The following is a 16,078-nucleotide window of genomic DNA, read 5'->3' as shown; positions in this document are numbered from 1 at the left end:
TATACTCGTATTAGAGTTGGGAAGTTCTATCTGAACAAGCAAAGTGCAACCTCTCTAGATCAATCTGTAGATCCTTAACTTTGTTAAATCCAGCCCTCAAACTCTCTGACTGTCTAAATGTGATAAACAAGCTATAAAGTAAATTATAACACAACTCTTTCCTTTTTGACTCAGGTCAGTCGAGTTTTTACAGTGCACAGCAATAGAGGCTGAGCGCCACAACTTCTATTTCCAGCTCTGGTCGTATCAAATTCCTTTGCTAGATTTCTGTGATGGACTGCAATTGAAATGATTTAAATAAATTCAAACAACAGAAAATAAGATCAAGCTGCAATGGAATCCACAGACAAGTGTTTGCTTAGATCCCAGCCCTGCACTGGTGGGAGCAGATCAGCGGTCTGAGGTGAGTTCAGATTGCACACAACTTCCATTGCCAATCATATTTGCCATAATGTGAGCTTTTAGATAATGGGCCGTTCTCCTAAATGCTAGTGGAAATGGTCATTAGCATTGACATAAGTGGCTTCACCCTCTTAGCTTCCAAAAAAATCAATCCCTGAAATGATCCTAAATCTATATCATTATGGCTTTATATTCTGTGCAAACTGGCCATCAATCTACCAAGAACTAATGCTCCTGTGATAGGCTGAGTCACAGAGGGTGTGCAGCGGGCCAGGGAGGGGTGGGCTGAACATACAGTATGGTGTGCCGCAGAGGGAAATAAAATAAGATGAATAAGACAAATAAGAGTGGGTTTTCGCAGAGATTGCTCCCTGATGTTTCTATACATTACAGACATATGACCTTCGCTATAAAATCAGCTAATGCATTTTTCTGACATTAGATTCAATCATTGTAGTCTGAAGTTGTACTTTCCTGTCAGTGCTCAGTACACATGGACATATGGTACTATATGTGTTTACAGAAACATATGGATTAATCAGGTTGCCGAATCTAAAGACGCATACTGACCACCAGTGTGATATCAGCCATAACATACAGTACATCATGTTGACACCACAGTGCCAGGAGCGGTTTAACACCCCAACAGTGCAGCAAAAGCTCAACTGCACTGTGATGGCCATCTGTATAAAATTCTAGTCATCCAGGAGTCGAGCCGGTGTTATTAGTGTCAGAATCACCTTCCATAGTAGGTTACACACACGATGGAGGCATCTGTGACAGCATGTGGGTCTAATACATTCAAAGATGTTTATTGGAGAGGAATTTTATTGAACTAGACAGAGTTTAACTCAGTTACTGTGTAGTCTTGCCAGCGATCTCCCCCTCCCCGTCATCTTTCTCTTGTTATTACAGGCTCTGTGCCTAATAACTAGAAGGCAAACACTGATTCAATACATAAAGTTCAGAGAATCAAATCATTTAACCTGTAACTTTTTTAACACCGCAGTAAACACCCATAAGCACGTATCAGTGCAACTGCGGCATGATTCTAATCTGTGAATATATTAAATCAGTGCAGAAGCAGGAATTGTTGGCAGTTTTTTAAACTTGCTGAAAGACAGAGAACCAGGAAACAACAAAAACAATAAAAGCAGTAGAATTGTGGTTTATGAGGAGGAAATAGTGGTGCAACCTAGAGTCTATACTTTGAATTCAGTGTAAATGTAAATTAATTATGTACGGTAAACGATATGCTAAAGCTTGCTTATTTTCCAACATATGTACTTTGGCAGCGAGTCTACACTACTGGCACTTTGTGGCCTGGTGTTTCCTCTCATTAGACCTAAGGAATCCAGAGTTTTTAAATTAAGGTAGTAATCAGAGCTGCTTGGTAGTTGTGACCCCCCTTATATAATTGCCATATAATCACCTATTATTTTAAATTTAACTCCCACATGTTTAGCCTGTGACAAGGATAATTGCTTAGACTGCCATGAGGCCAAGTGATTTTTTTTTAGCTGACAAGCTGACACGGGAAAAGATGTGTTGAGGTTTCTGCTTTTATGACACATCTGTGAAACAACTTTTGTGTATTATGCATGTGCAAATAAAGAGAGGCACGCTGCAGAAGAAGGGCGTTTTAGCATGTCTTATTATTTATGTATGAGTGAAGCGAAACAGAGTGAGTGAGAGACATTGTGAGTGTGGTATTTGGGGATGTGAAACACAGCATGGTGATGAAAGAGCAGTGTGAAACTCATGGTCAAAGGGTGAAGAAATGTTTCTGGTTGGCAGGTCAGAGAGAGTAGCAGAGGATTAGTCGGGTACTCACTCTGCATGCACAGCCCATCGGTGCAGTTCTTGGACTGGAGCACCATGCCCTCACAGTCCTTTCCCCCGTTTTTGGGTGCTGGGGCGTTGCATTCTCTCCTCCTCCAGTGGGTGCACTCTGTCCCACAGGTGGACCACTTACTCCACTCTGTCCACAGGCCATCCACTACCACACAAGACAAGGACAGATGAGCGCACAGTGAACGAAATGGCAGATGAGCGGATGGAGACAAACAAGTGCATGAGTGGGTGCGTGAGATACGTGATCGAGACGGCGTGAGATATGTGGGAGAGAGACACACGTAAGGGTGGAGGCACAAACAGGGCGAAATATGTTGCATCATATTTTATGTATTTAGTTTGTGTGCACCTAAACCTTTTCTGCCCACTAATAAGTGGGTGTATTGGAATTTTATGCCGTACCTGGGCAGAGAGGATTACACGCCAGCTTCTGGATGCCTTGCCCTTCACAGATGGCACCGCCATTGAGTGGTGCTGGATTGGTGCAGCTGCGTGTGCGTTTCTGGAAACCGCGGCCACATCGGCTGTTGCACACTGACCACTCAGTCCATGTAGACCATCCACCATTCACTGGAATAAATGGTCATCAAAATATGTTAAAATAAACATGATTCATGATTGTGTTCTCAGTTCCTGCTCAGATGGTTTTAACAAATGATACTTGATATTGGCTTTTCTAAAAACAAGATAAAAGTGTTTTATAAAAGCACATGAAACACAGTGTGGTCAAATTGAATATGCATAAAAATAAGACAACATTAAACAAATGTAATTAATTATACAAATACAGTACAGCACAGAATACTAACATTACATTTGGCTTTGATTGGGGCTGTCTTTAAAGTGTCCTTAAATACATCATTAACTAGATTCTGGTGTGAGGGCTGGCAGTCTGTTGCCCATTATGAAATATGTCTATATACTGTAGAGTTTTTTTTACATTTTGAACCTGACATCTCAGGTCATTACTTTGCCAAGCAGCCAGACAGTAAATTCTAGTCCGATTGCTGCATTTTCCATTCACTGATTCCTCCTAATGCTTCTCTTCCTCTCTCATCCATCTCTGTCAGCGACTAAATCCAGTGGAGAGTGACACCATGGCTTGTGGCTGAGACCAAGTCTGTGGCATTTGAGATGGAGGAACTGGGGCCCTTAGAGCCTCCGACTTTCCAATGTGACATGCTTATGACTGAAGCCCAAAATATTGGACTTTAGGGGACTACCGCTAAAGCCCCACATTTCTTTACTGTCTGCTTTCTTTCCTTTGTAGATTATGGCTCTATCTTCTCTCTCCCTCTTTCTCTCGGACTCGCTCTACCAGCTTGTGTTCCTGTTCCCAGCGTCCTTGTTGTGTGCTGGACTGGAAACCACTGAGCTAAAAACACACCGTCAGTCATCGCTTTTTCATAACTAGTGTAAGAGACAACTCTCCCTTATCCTGTGGGTTTCTCATATTGCTTTGTGGTGTTGTGTGTGTTTTCACGTACAGCTTAGCTGTGCAGAACTGTACGCGGATCCCAATTTTGAAAAAAAGGGGGATAATTAGCAAGGACTGCACAAACAGATGTGGTGGCTTGTGGTACTCTCTCTCAAGAATAAGCAGTTTGTCAACACAAAGTCGTAATAGACTGCCGAAGCATACAACACAGGCCCAAGCAGTCTAGAAAAGAGTCACAGAAAAATGATAATGATACTCCCAACATGAAACTTCCCAGCTGATAACATCAGTTCACGTTTCAATTATGTGTATATATGCACATTCAGTCTGAATTTACTATGCATACAACATAGGTGGATATGAATTCTGTATGCAGTTTTGTTAGAGCCTTTCTGAAACAGAACCACTGCGATTTTATTCAATCCCCGAAGGTAAATCAGAACCATCAATGGGCGCTCTATCAAGCACAGGATGAACTCTCTTGGCCTCAGTTAAATGAGCTATCAAGCCAGTAGTTGCTTCACGCAGAAAAACAATGTTTCAGGTTCAAAAGAGCATCTGCTCCATGTGTCATTTCTTGTCTTGACTAGCCTCCAGCAGGCGCTGAGATTTAACTTCAGAGCCGTGCTGTGCAATAACAGTCATGATAGTTGATGTTAGGGAGAGAGTGGGTGAGTCTGTGTGAAACCACAGCGGGGGTCTCTTTAAGTACAGCTAAGCCACCTCAGCACCTCACTTGAAGTTTAGAAAATCACATAACTTCTATTCCTTGCACACCTTCCGGCAGAAACAAAATAAGTGCATGTACGACACCACAGGAAAGAGAGAGATTTATTTAATGCAAAGTGACTTTGACATTTGTTTTATTTTGACTGGAGCAAACTTCTTGTGCATTAAAGTCTGGCTTCACTAATCTCATCTCATGTGGTCAGTAATGAGGATCGTGTGTTGCTTCTCATTGATTGGGTGTAATATAGCAGCTTACCATAAACAATAACTGTGGCGGTGGTGCTGCGCCTCTTGGCCACGATGTTCTTAGCCACGCAGGTGTAGTTCGCAGTGTCAGAGAGACGGGCCTGTTTGATGATCAGGTTGTGGTCGATTGTGATGTAGAAGTTCCTGTCATCTGCGGGATCGATAACCTCCTCGTTCTTTAACCATTCCACCTGAGAAGAAGACACATAACAAACACACACAAACAGGTCAGGGACAACAGAAAAAGAATTTTAAACAGAAGACGCGTGAGCGCGGTAGATATGAGGCGGGTTAACCTCATTACACTGTAGAGAAACCACATGAAAAATGTTTGAGCAGCAACGGTTTTTCTCTCTGTGCTCGAATAACAGCGAATGCCAGGATTAGAGCACAGTTGTTTATGTCTCTGAGGTGCTGCTACAAAAAGTCAATAGCTATCATGTTCTTTTTATTCTCCCCCTAGAACAAAGCACTACAGTAACAACAGAGAAAGGAAAACTCTTCAATTCCTGAAGATGAGAGGCTCTCTGACCTTTTCTTATGAGTTTCATTCCTCTAAATGATGCTGATATTGAACTCCTAGAAGTAGCGCAAAACAAGAGGCCATTTACAGTCTGTATTTGGCTGGAAATCACTGTGATCCTTTTTATCTTCAAGAGCTATAAAGGTTTGGCCTTAGAATAACGTGGTTTTCTTCAAAGAAGCTGTCCAGTCATGAGGTGGACTGGCAAACAGCGAACTTCCTGTGCATTGTGATATCCCACGAGGAGCAGGGCCTGATAAGAGATAAGACGCCAAGGAGCGGTAGGCAAAGAGAAGCGGGATGTTTATAAAGGGTCGTTCTCATGAGAGATAAAGTATCTCAAAAGAAGTGGGGCAATAACGTGATAGGAGTCTTCCAAATACAAAGCAGTCTGCGGGTTCACTGTTGTTGCGGATTTCTTAAAATACAACACAGAAGCAGCATGTATGAGAGCAGAGATGTACAACACACGAGCCTCTGTTTCAAGACCGCCGTTGTCAGAACTTTCTCAAAAGAGAAGATGGAGCGATTGCGACATGCACGAGCCGCACTAGTATCTGTGCTAGCTTGACATGACAGATATCAAAGATGCCATCAGCGTCACACCTCAGTGAGGCTGCCTGCTCTCTTATCCAGTGGGAACACACTGAAGGGAGACTGTGAAAGAAATATTTTCAATACTTCACTTGACAATTATTTCACACACTTACACTAACACTTACATCACAGCTCATAAGACACCAATCTCCATGACAACTTAGATCTGAGCAAACACTCAATGCAAACTTAATAACAGCAGAGCTCTACAGTAAACCTGTGTGAGCGTGATGTATGGTCTCTGCTGATTTGGTACTTATGAGTGTCTCCCTCCATAAACATGTACAAACTGAATCAATCTTATGGAGCCAGGAAGAATAGGAATCCCTTAGCATCTGTCTCCTTGCTGAAATGTAACCTCACAGTGCAATAGAGAGCTGCGTGACATAAGCAGTTATGTATAGGAGATACATTACATCTGTCCACGATTCAAGAGGCTTAGAATTCATCTTACTCCTACCGCACATAGAGAACAATCTTTTTTTTACTGTTTGTTGTTCGTGGTTTAATTTAATGAAAGCAGCTTTAGTATTATGCAAGTCACCAAACAATGAGACAAAATAACAAAATAAAAGTGTGTTAATAGCCGATGTATGTAAATTACAGCCGTAACATCACCTAGGCAGTGAGAGGAGTTACTGAAAATGTAAATTCCCTTTATTATTTTTGGATACTACAAACCAAAATGCTGCAATATAAGTTAGAGGACATAGGAAAAAAACTAATGGTAATCCTTATAAAATATTTAGTTAATGCCAGTTATGTGGGTTTTATGTGGATGTGTTTCAATATAACCTTTAATTTTTTATATACAGAACCAAAAAATACACCAAATGTGAGCAGAAAGAAGGGCCTCTGTGTTTCTAGAACAAAGCTCTGACAGTGATCTGATTACCATTTTGTATGTTCTTTGTTCCCTGTGTCATACCGAAAAGTAATGGGACACAGCTCGAATAAAACAAATAAAAATGATGCAAACAAGAGAAATGACGGCTTTGTTGACATGATAAATATTTTGTCTTTTAGTGCTCGCATCAGTGGGTGCAGAGCACAGGACACCGGGAAGTAAAAGGTCTGTTCTTAGAATAGAGTTTGACAGTTGATACAAAGAGGTGGTTATCCAATTTTGCGCCAATCACAGAGGCAGCCTCTCCAAACGTGTTGTGTTCAGATGTCAAGAGCACTTTTAAATGAGAAGGTAATTAAAAATTGAACAAAAGAGCTTTTCAGAGCAGATGGAGGGGTGGGAGGGAGACAGAGTGACGAGGGATCGAAAATGGTAGAAACTCATGTCAGAAATGGGAACGTGTGTGTGAGAGAGTAGAAGTGAGCAACAGTTCACCCATCATTTATGCTGTACTGACTATAATTAGGACTCATTAATAAAGCCAGAGATGAAAAGGTAAGCCAGTCTCTACACCGCACTCGTGAAAAGATTTTAAATGATTAAAATTCTGCAGAAGACTTCTTCTCATACAGCACGTGTCCAACTTTCTCTCATGCCAACAGACTCAAACATGCACACTGAGATACACAGACTGGCACACATAGAAACACACACACACACACAGCTCGTTAGTGTCTGATTGGCAGTGAAACATCCGGAGAGGTAATTGGCACATTTCTTGTCATTAACGAAGGGAAATTGCCACATGTCAGCTGTCATAAAGACGGAGAGTCTTCCTGTCTGGTTGGAGACAGCCAAGTGACAAAGAGAGAGACAGTAAGACAGAAACCTAAACCTTAAGAGGAAGAGAAGGGAGGAGAGAAATAGGTAGAGACAAGACAGAGAGAAGACAGATGAGTGAGAAGGAAAGCAGATGCACAGTAACTCATGTGCCAAAAATATATGAAACGCCAAAGAACGGACACAAAAGATTGAAGACACAGAAAAGGTGACTTTTTTTTTTTGAAGAGGTAAAGGCTGTGAATGAGAAAGAAGGGAAAAAAGAAAAGACTAAAGCGAGATGTAAACAATAAAGATCGTGATCCAACTGGGAAGAGACATCCTAGAAATTTCACAGAGCAGGATACATATCAGGTGCTACTGTACAAAGAGATGGTGTACAGTGTGGAGGAGGGCACAGGTGACACAGGGCCGCACCCTGATTCATGTAGGTGTCACATGTGGGTCACTTTCCACCAATTCTAATCAGTAATCTAAAAATGCAGCATCCTTGATTCGTTATATGTGTCATCGTCATCGAATTGTAAAGTCAGGAACTATTATGTATCAGCCATGATGAGTCACTAGTGAGTGAGTATAGCACTGAAACTGCTCCAGTGTCAGAGCTAAGTTATGGATAAAATCAGGCATATACGTCATAACAATAATGGTGGTCTACCTGTCACACCTTTGAAGTGTCCAGGCTCTTGATTTAGGATGCAGATTCAGTGTTCTTCACCTGTCGCTGTCACCAGCAAACATAGCCGGCTGCAGACTTGGCTATTGCAGTGACGTATGAGGAACCACAGTGTGGGATGTTTCTGTGCCAGCACAACACTAATTAGCCCAAAATACAGAACACACTGTATACAATCCACTCACTTGTTAAGAACCAGTGCAAGGCAAAACCATTCAGTACTTATCGCTGTTGTGTCAGAAATAGAACGTACAGCAGAGTGTGGGTGTGGGTGTGAAAAGCTAGAACGGGGAGGGGGAAAAAAAAAAAAAAGTTCCATAGCAATGTGCGAGACTCCTCTACAGAGAAGTCATTATGAGCTCTCCTGCTTCTCCACAGGAAATCTAACTATCTATCCAATGTAATTTATTCATTCCCCCGTTTTCACAGCATATATCCATTCCAGACTTGAATGACACACCTGGAGAATGAGTCACAAAAGGTTACAAACTGATTATTCAATCATTCACAATGAGACAACAAGCCATATGCTCTGCATCTGCCTGCATGACAAGTATGGAAATGTGAGCTGTATAAATATTAACAAGCCAAAATACACAGAGGTGTGATATCTTGAGATGTGATGGTAAAAAAAAAAAATGTTTGTGTGTGTTGTGTTTGTGGAGGAGCTGGGATAGGATGAGGTTAGGGTGAATGACGGAGGATGAGGTTAGGTAACAGAGGTGGAGCCAGATTGGATACTACTGTAGGTGTCCATACAGAAAACAGATCACTGAGACTCCAGCCAGGAATAATGACCTCCTCCATGATGTGTCTTGCCCGAAGCTCTCTGCAGTTTGCTGAAGGAGAATAGTCATTTCTTAAACTAGCTCCAAGCACACGTCGCACGTCTGCAACGCCGCTCTCTCTGTTTTCACTTTCCTGAATGATTCCTGCAATCATTCACCGCCTACAATAATAAGTGACATAAAGGTTGGGGAAAATTATGTTTTTGCCATCCTGTTTTTGTCTAATTTTAAATAGGCAGCCACACCATTTGTTTGAGATTTGGTGGATAAATCATCCGTGGTCCAAGAAACAGTTGATTATGTTTTGATGGTGATGATGTGACTACGGGATTTCTGCCATTATACTGTACATTTAGTTTTTAAGCCAAATTTTCTGGTACATTCATGTGTGGGTGGACAAGTCTGAATTTACAAACTGGCTGTGGAGAGAGGCACACCACACATATGAAATAATAAATAATAAACTAGTATAAGCCTTTTGCTAGAGCTGCAGCTTTGCAAGTTGGAGAACTTGTGATACACTCTGTTCACATAGCCCTTGGTCTTTCCAAGTCTCCTCTGGCCTTTAGAAAAGCTTAGATGATAACTCCACAAAGAGAGAGGATTTTTTGTGCTGTGATAGAGGTTAGAACCTGCCTCGTGGTATACGGTAAATCTTCAGGAGAATGCATAAAAATGCTAGAACTGATTCACAAGCTCAGTGTAAACTACTCAACAATCATTTCAAACGGACAAATGAGAACTCCCTTGCTTACCCCTTGTTGGCATGTTAAATTAAAGTACCACCAGGCAGCCACCATTTTAAATAATTAAGTTGGTCTTGCAGTTCATATAGTACATGCAGTTATTCCGTGTTTTTGTCTGTTGTTGTTATTAAAGAGTTAAATCCTTGCTTCTCTGTGCTTTAATGAATAATGTTTTCTAATGATTAAGGCTTGATTCCTTTGAGATAACAGCAGGAAGTGCATGACATTGTACAGAAGACAGCAGAGCCCATAAATGCTGGACTATTAGAGTAAATCGCAGCTTTTGCACGGTAAAACAGAAGTGATGGACAGGTGAGAGCCTGAAGGGCAATCTTTGGTTGGTTGCCTCAGGGATTTAGTCTGGCCTCCTGACACCTTTTCCCCCCATGGGTAACCTAATGAAAACACACTTCCAGTTTCACATGCTCACTCAACTACTCATTTCCAGGCCCCATCATAACTACACTTTGCACTATTCTGACTGGGAGGAAGCACTCAAATTTCTTGACAAGGTGACCTGATAGGCCACTGTTTGCTTCACTTTACCTATTAAGTAGAACTGGGCCTGAGGTCAACGATAATCACTGACAGCTACATAGTTTAATGTGTGGGATACTAGATTCCCATAAAGCACTGTCCCAGAATAATTCGTGTTAAGACTCATTATTTGTACATTTATTCAAAAACTTAAAGTGAGGGGACAAAATTTGAGCTAAGTACCAAGTCTCTACTGTCCCTACTGGACTCTGACTGATGCCTCAGCTATCTGAGTGATCTGTTTTCTCACTTCGCTGGATGAGAGAATGTGAAGTAAAGATCTTTTTGTTTCTTTGCTTTCTTCTCACTAAAGCCAGTGGACTTAATCAGGGCAGCGGGGCCTCTTCCCTGCAGAGCATCAATGACTCGTTACCCATGATAACACGGCAGGACCCCGGCTGACTAAGGAGATGCCTGAATTAAAATCCTGCTTCCATGGAAACAGGCTCAGCAGCTCATGGGGGTGCATCACCTCTGAACTCTTGTCTTTCTCTCAGGGCTGTGACAAGTGCTCTGAAGTGGAGAAGTGGTGATGGAGATGGAGGGCATGGCAGAAGAAAAGAGAGAGGAACAATAAAGCGGCATTCATTCACAAAGGAGATTTAAGTCAATTTTATGAGCCTGCCACATATTCTGAGTATGAAAAGAGGCCACCGTTACTTCTGTAGAGGCCCTTTAAGTTGTTGATGAAAGAGCTTCATTGAGGTATTCAAAGTGAAGGATCTGTGTTGAGCTGATGGAAAGTCTTCCATCCCCATCTTTACCTGCACTCGCCCAGTAAGGCAGCATAACAGAGAAATTGTGCAGATAGCCTTTCCTCCCAAATCACTTCTTCTCCCTTCTTCTTATAGAATAGCCTAACTGTTACATTTGCCTTCTGCTCTTGATTAAGTATATATGAAATATTCATGGCTATGGAAACATATAACAATGACTTTTAGGGAGTCTGGTGAGTGTCTAATGTATTCAGACCAGGACTTTGAGATGACTGAATCCTTGTGCTATTTCAGAAACCTCATCCGCAGTATTTCAGTCCTCCAAGGCCAAAGTTCCATTGGTAATGGTCACACAGAGAGCCAAAATAAATGCCTGCTGCTTGTTTTCTTTGTGTGTACGTGTGTGCGCGTGTGTGGTGTGTGTATTACAGAACTTAAGGGATATCTGTACAGAAAATCTATGTATCAACCGAGAATAACTCAAATGTATGAAACCTCAGCCCGAACTCCATACATAAAAAAAACCTCCTGCATGTCTTATGGGAAGTGTTTAGCATGTTCTGTTCTGCAGCATCACAGGAGCAAATCCTGATTATTCAGCATAATATTTAGTTTTCAGGGCAACAGCCCCCGTAGAAAGTTAACCATGAGTTAAACCCACACAGAATCACAGGATGTCATTACTGTGGTCAACCATCATGACAACCGATGTGTGTAAATCATCTGAAAAGGGGGAACACAAAAGAGGAACACAACATAGAAACAGCATCAAAACAAATAGCACAGCTCCACTTTACGATCCAAGCTTTTACTCTGCAGGATGTGGGCTTCCTAGGTTTGAAATTGCACGCATGAGTGGGTGAGAATTCATTGTCTAAAACAGCTGCAAAAATTTAGTTTTTTGAATACTAAAGTAAATATGCGATCAACTTATCAACAACTACCAGTGCTTGCAAACATTTCATTATTGTGATGTCAGCTAAGAAGCTATTTAAAAATGTTACTGTAGCACTATCAACACTAGAAAATGGTGATAGTTCACAGCATATTAAATATTGGCTTGGATAGCTGTCAAGAAGCAAAAATGACAGGGTTGTTTTTTCCCCATAAACACTTGGTGTACTCTAGACTGAAAAGAAGACGCACAAAGTCTGATTCCTTCATTCAGTTCATCAAAAGTGAATCTTTTTCCTCCTGCTGGTCAGCCAAAATCACACTGCTCACTGTACAGAATAGATGAATAGACTTTCAGTGACCGTGCAAGCTTTTGGCAGCATATTATCACATGTGCCTGTGCATGCAGCTGTGTTAATGTCCTTGCCGATAGTCTGAACGTGCATGTGGAAGCATAGGCAGTACACATGCGGTGCAGTACACACACAATCGGCACAAAATATGTGCGTATGCTGTTTTTTAGATATTTTTTTTATTATTAAAGAACAGCTTGAAACCCTGCAACACAACACAGTGTCCATCACATACAGTCCACATTCTTTAACAAAAGTGCTGTAAGTGTATGGGTTTTACGACTCAGCCAGAGCCTGCCATTCTGCCAGCCTCTCCCTCGTTGGGCAAAGGCCTATAAAGGAACCACAGAGCGAAATGACAACCCACTGGAGGCCTGACAACAACCCACTGGATGCAACCCCAACAAACCTCAACTGCTCTTCTCCTTCTGCCTTCAGCCTCTCTCATCCTCTCGATATTTTGTCTTAGAGGAGAACATTTGACAGATATTTCCTTCACAACGGCTGCTACATATTTCTGCGGATTCATACTGTATGTAACCACAGACTTAGCCCATCTGCTTTCCTCTGAGGCTTTTAGTCTGGCGGGCATGTGCGAGAAAAGGCTTGACAAACACAAATGAAAAAGCGGCACTCAATTGTGTCCTCTTTCCCACTGAGGCAGCTGTGTTTGAGTTCAGCAAAAAACATTCGGAAAAATAACTTGAGGAATAGAACTGTTGTCTTTTTTCATAGCTATGAGGTAAGTGTGGGTAATTAAAGGAGCTGAAAGTGTTTCTCTGTATGCACACAAAAGTCAACTAGATAATAGAAGGAAAAGCAAACAGAAAGCAATCACTGTGGTTACTGAGAATACAGAAAATAATGCATGCAGGGAGAATTTGGAAAAAAAATCGGTTCGGTCTGTTCTGTTTTTAGACGAAATGCTACACATCACATCCTGAATTCAGATTTTCTGTGGTGAAATTTCATCATCCTTTGCAGAACAGGGTTGGACCTCTCATTAGTTGAACACGTGGCCAGTTTTGTGACTGTCAGCTACTTTAAAAACACAACACATTCTGCTTCAGCCAACACCAATGCATAGATAAGCTAAGCTGACACCACTTTTAAAGTCACCTGTTTAGCCTTTATTGTACACCTGGGCTGCCACAGCAAGTCCACACCTCAGAAATCAGAGATGTGCCATGATTGTACTCTGAGTCTGAGTCTTTAATCACTGCCATTCCTAAGCCATTCCTTGATTTACAGAGAGACCTCAGACAGGCGACAGAATCACCAGTGCTATATGGCTGTTACAGCAACACTATCAGACTGAAGTCTGGATTGTATAAGGAGTACCAGTCCCAAACTTTCATCCATTTAGCCTGTCAGCACTTTCAGCAGGGATAAATGCTGTGCAGTTCCACTCACTTAACTCAGCTTTTCCAGGTCAATCACAGGCTTTTACAGAGTTCAGTCCCTACACCCCCAACTGAAAAAAAAAAAAAAGAAAAAACACACCAAAGCCCCCCCACCACCCATCAAACCATCCTTTCATCCTCTATTTATGTTCCTGCAATCTCAACTGAGCCTTTTCAAATGCAGCTATAACAGTGTTCTACTGTGGGGTAGGGAGGAAGTAGAGCAGGGAGGAGATACTGGCTGAGCTAAGGTAACACAGGAATACAACTAGTGTTATTCCTTTTTTTCCCCCCTTTAGTGGATAATTACAATTTTCTCTCCTCTGACCAAATTGCAGGGACTGGTCGGTGTTCAGGAAATACCCAAACAGCTTAAATAGCACAGGCAGTGGTGGAAAAATGCCCTTATCTGTGCACTGGACTGTGTCAGATTTATCCAGTGTTATTTTATTTCAGCTTTCTGAAATCGGCTAATTCCCAACAGAGCGATCGACACACACTGTTCACTTTTTAATGTGGCATAAAATAACAGAGCCTGTTACTTACTTTACCAAAACATATGCTGTATACAATAATTATTATCCTAAATTATGCATTATGCATAATCAAATCATGTGGGAACTGGACATTTTAGCTATTGATTATGTGGGTTTTTTTAAATTAACACCAGGAATGATGATATTTCAGCAAAACACCCCAAACCTAAGTGATGCTCTTTACATAAACCTCTTCTCAGAACAGCCAGTTTATTGGATTTGAGGCGAGAGCTTTTGGCTGGCTTAGTATAGATAATCACATCACGCTTGCCTTTCTACAGGAAGCGTGTACACGCATTTCAGAACTTTTCAAACAAAACAAACAACTACAGTGTACTGGTTCAGTGAAATTACGTTTGAACCTTACCTCAGCAGCTGGGATGCCTTCAGGTGGGCGGCATTGGAGCAACACTTCCTGTTCCAGTGACACTTCCTTCCCAAGAGGCTCCTGGTCAAAAGTCTTCCTTAAGTCTACAAAGATCAAATGAAAGCACATGGTGTATTAATATTTACTTATATCTCACTGACATGAGAATTTGAGAAGTATGTTTAATATTAAATGTAATAATAGCATAGGAATACTAATAAAAAAGTGGGTTTTAAAATGCTAGAAACAGTGTCTGGAATTTATGTGTTGTTTCTATCTTTCACACCTTCATAACAAAGATAAATTGCCTGAAGTTAGATGGAAGGAAGATAAGGAGAATGGGTTCACTCGCCCTCTAGTGAAAAACCAATATTTTTGTGGTGTGAGAGTCTTGATGGAGTAGTGCAGGGCAGGGATAGGGGTGCTGACAGGGCAGGATTACTGAAGTGTCATGCTACACTGAAGCCCAAAGCCCATTAGACGTACAGTATATCATCACCTGCTGTACAGACTGACACCGGAGTAGTGGGAGCAGCATCACGCACAACAAAGGAGGAGAGGAGAGATAAAAGGAGAAAGGAGAGTTGCAGGTCTACTTAGGAACTTCTGAGTCACTGAAGCGTCAAATCTGCAATCAAACCTCCAAACACCACCGATAATATTCCGCAGCCTTTGTGATATCCTCTACCACACACTCTGTAACCTTTTTGCTGACACAAATAATCACCAACAGCAACCACATCCACTACAGTGAGGTCTAAACATTTTCCTATACAATCAGATGAGGTCAAATTATTTTATTACTGTGGGACACACTTACAGTATATGCTGAAAAAAAAAGGGAATAAAAAGTCTTGTTGGAACTGAATTCTGCCTATCTCCTGTGTTTTTGCTGCTTGTTGTTGTTGTTTTTTGTTGCCTGCTGTTCTTTTCTCTCTCCTCTTTCCACTCACCCCAACCGGTCGAGGCAGATGGCCGCCCACCCCGAGCCTGATTCTGCTGGAGGTTTCTTCCTCAACAGGGAGTTTTTCCTCTCCATTGTTGCCTAGTGCTTGCTCAAGTGGGGTTGTTGGGTTTTCTATATAATTCTGTATACAGTTATATTTTGTAAGGTCTTAAACCTTAAACACTGTAAAGCGCCTTGAGATGACTTCTGTTGAGATCTGGTGCTATTTAAATAAAATTGAATTGAATTGAAAGACTGACTGAATAGGGAAAAGCAGAAAAATTGCATCTGAGTTCTGCAGTACTTGAGAAGGTTTCATAATAAAGACAAACTCAAACGTTTAAGAGTTGAACTGAGTGGACATGTTAAAAGACTGTGTGAGATTAATCACTGTTATTTATTAGCCTGAACATAAGTGCAGTCAAGGTGCAACAGCAAGAGAAGTGCTGAGAGTCTGCTTCTACTTTACTTCGAATATATATATATATATTTCTAATAGTTCACCAAAACACCAGCTTCTCTTTTATCCACACCTAACTATCTACATGGAAACACATCTAGAAATGGCCCTGGATCAGTGGCAAGTCGTCTTTACAGAATGCTATTAATGATGTAATGGGAGCTATTGACATTGTGTGCT

General features: G+C 41.4%; 1 protein-coding gene across 2 annotated transcripts in view; it reads right to left on the bottom strand.

The window, feature by feature from the left end:
• The window catches only part of unc5c (unc-5 netrin receptor C), a 97,189-nt gene that overhangs the window by 16,667 nt on the left and 64,444 nt on the right, over positions 1-16,078 (bottom strand). For both annotated transcript variants that reach the window (XM_026356025.1, XM_026356026.1), the window contains exons 4-7: positions 14,493-14,596; positions 4,680-4,860; positions 2,659-2,826; positions 2,237-2,401 (exon numbers count right to left, since the gene is read on the bottom strand). In XM_026356025.1, coding sequence (XP_026211810.1) covers positions 2,237-2,401; positions 2,659-2,826; positions 4,680-4,860; positions 14,493-14,596 — 618 coding nt within the window. The remainder of the gene's footprint in view (positions 1-2,236; positions 2,402-2,658; positions 2,827-4,679; positions 4,861-14,492; positions 14,597-16,078) is intronic.

Source organism: Anabas testudineus, chromosome 12 (assembly GCF_900324465.2).
Source record: "Anabas testudineus chromosome 12, fAnaTes1.2, whole genome shotgun sequence".
In the NCBI taxonomy this organism is placed as follows: Eukaryota; Metazoa; Chordata; class Actinopteri; order Anabantiformes; family Anabantidae; genus Anabas; species Anabas testudineus.
Note: the sequence above shows the minus strand (reverse complement) of the source record. Positions and strands in the feature narration are given on the sequence as shown.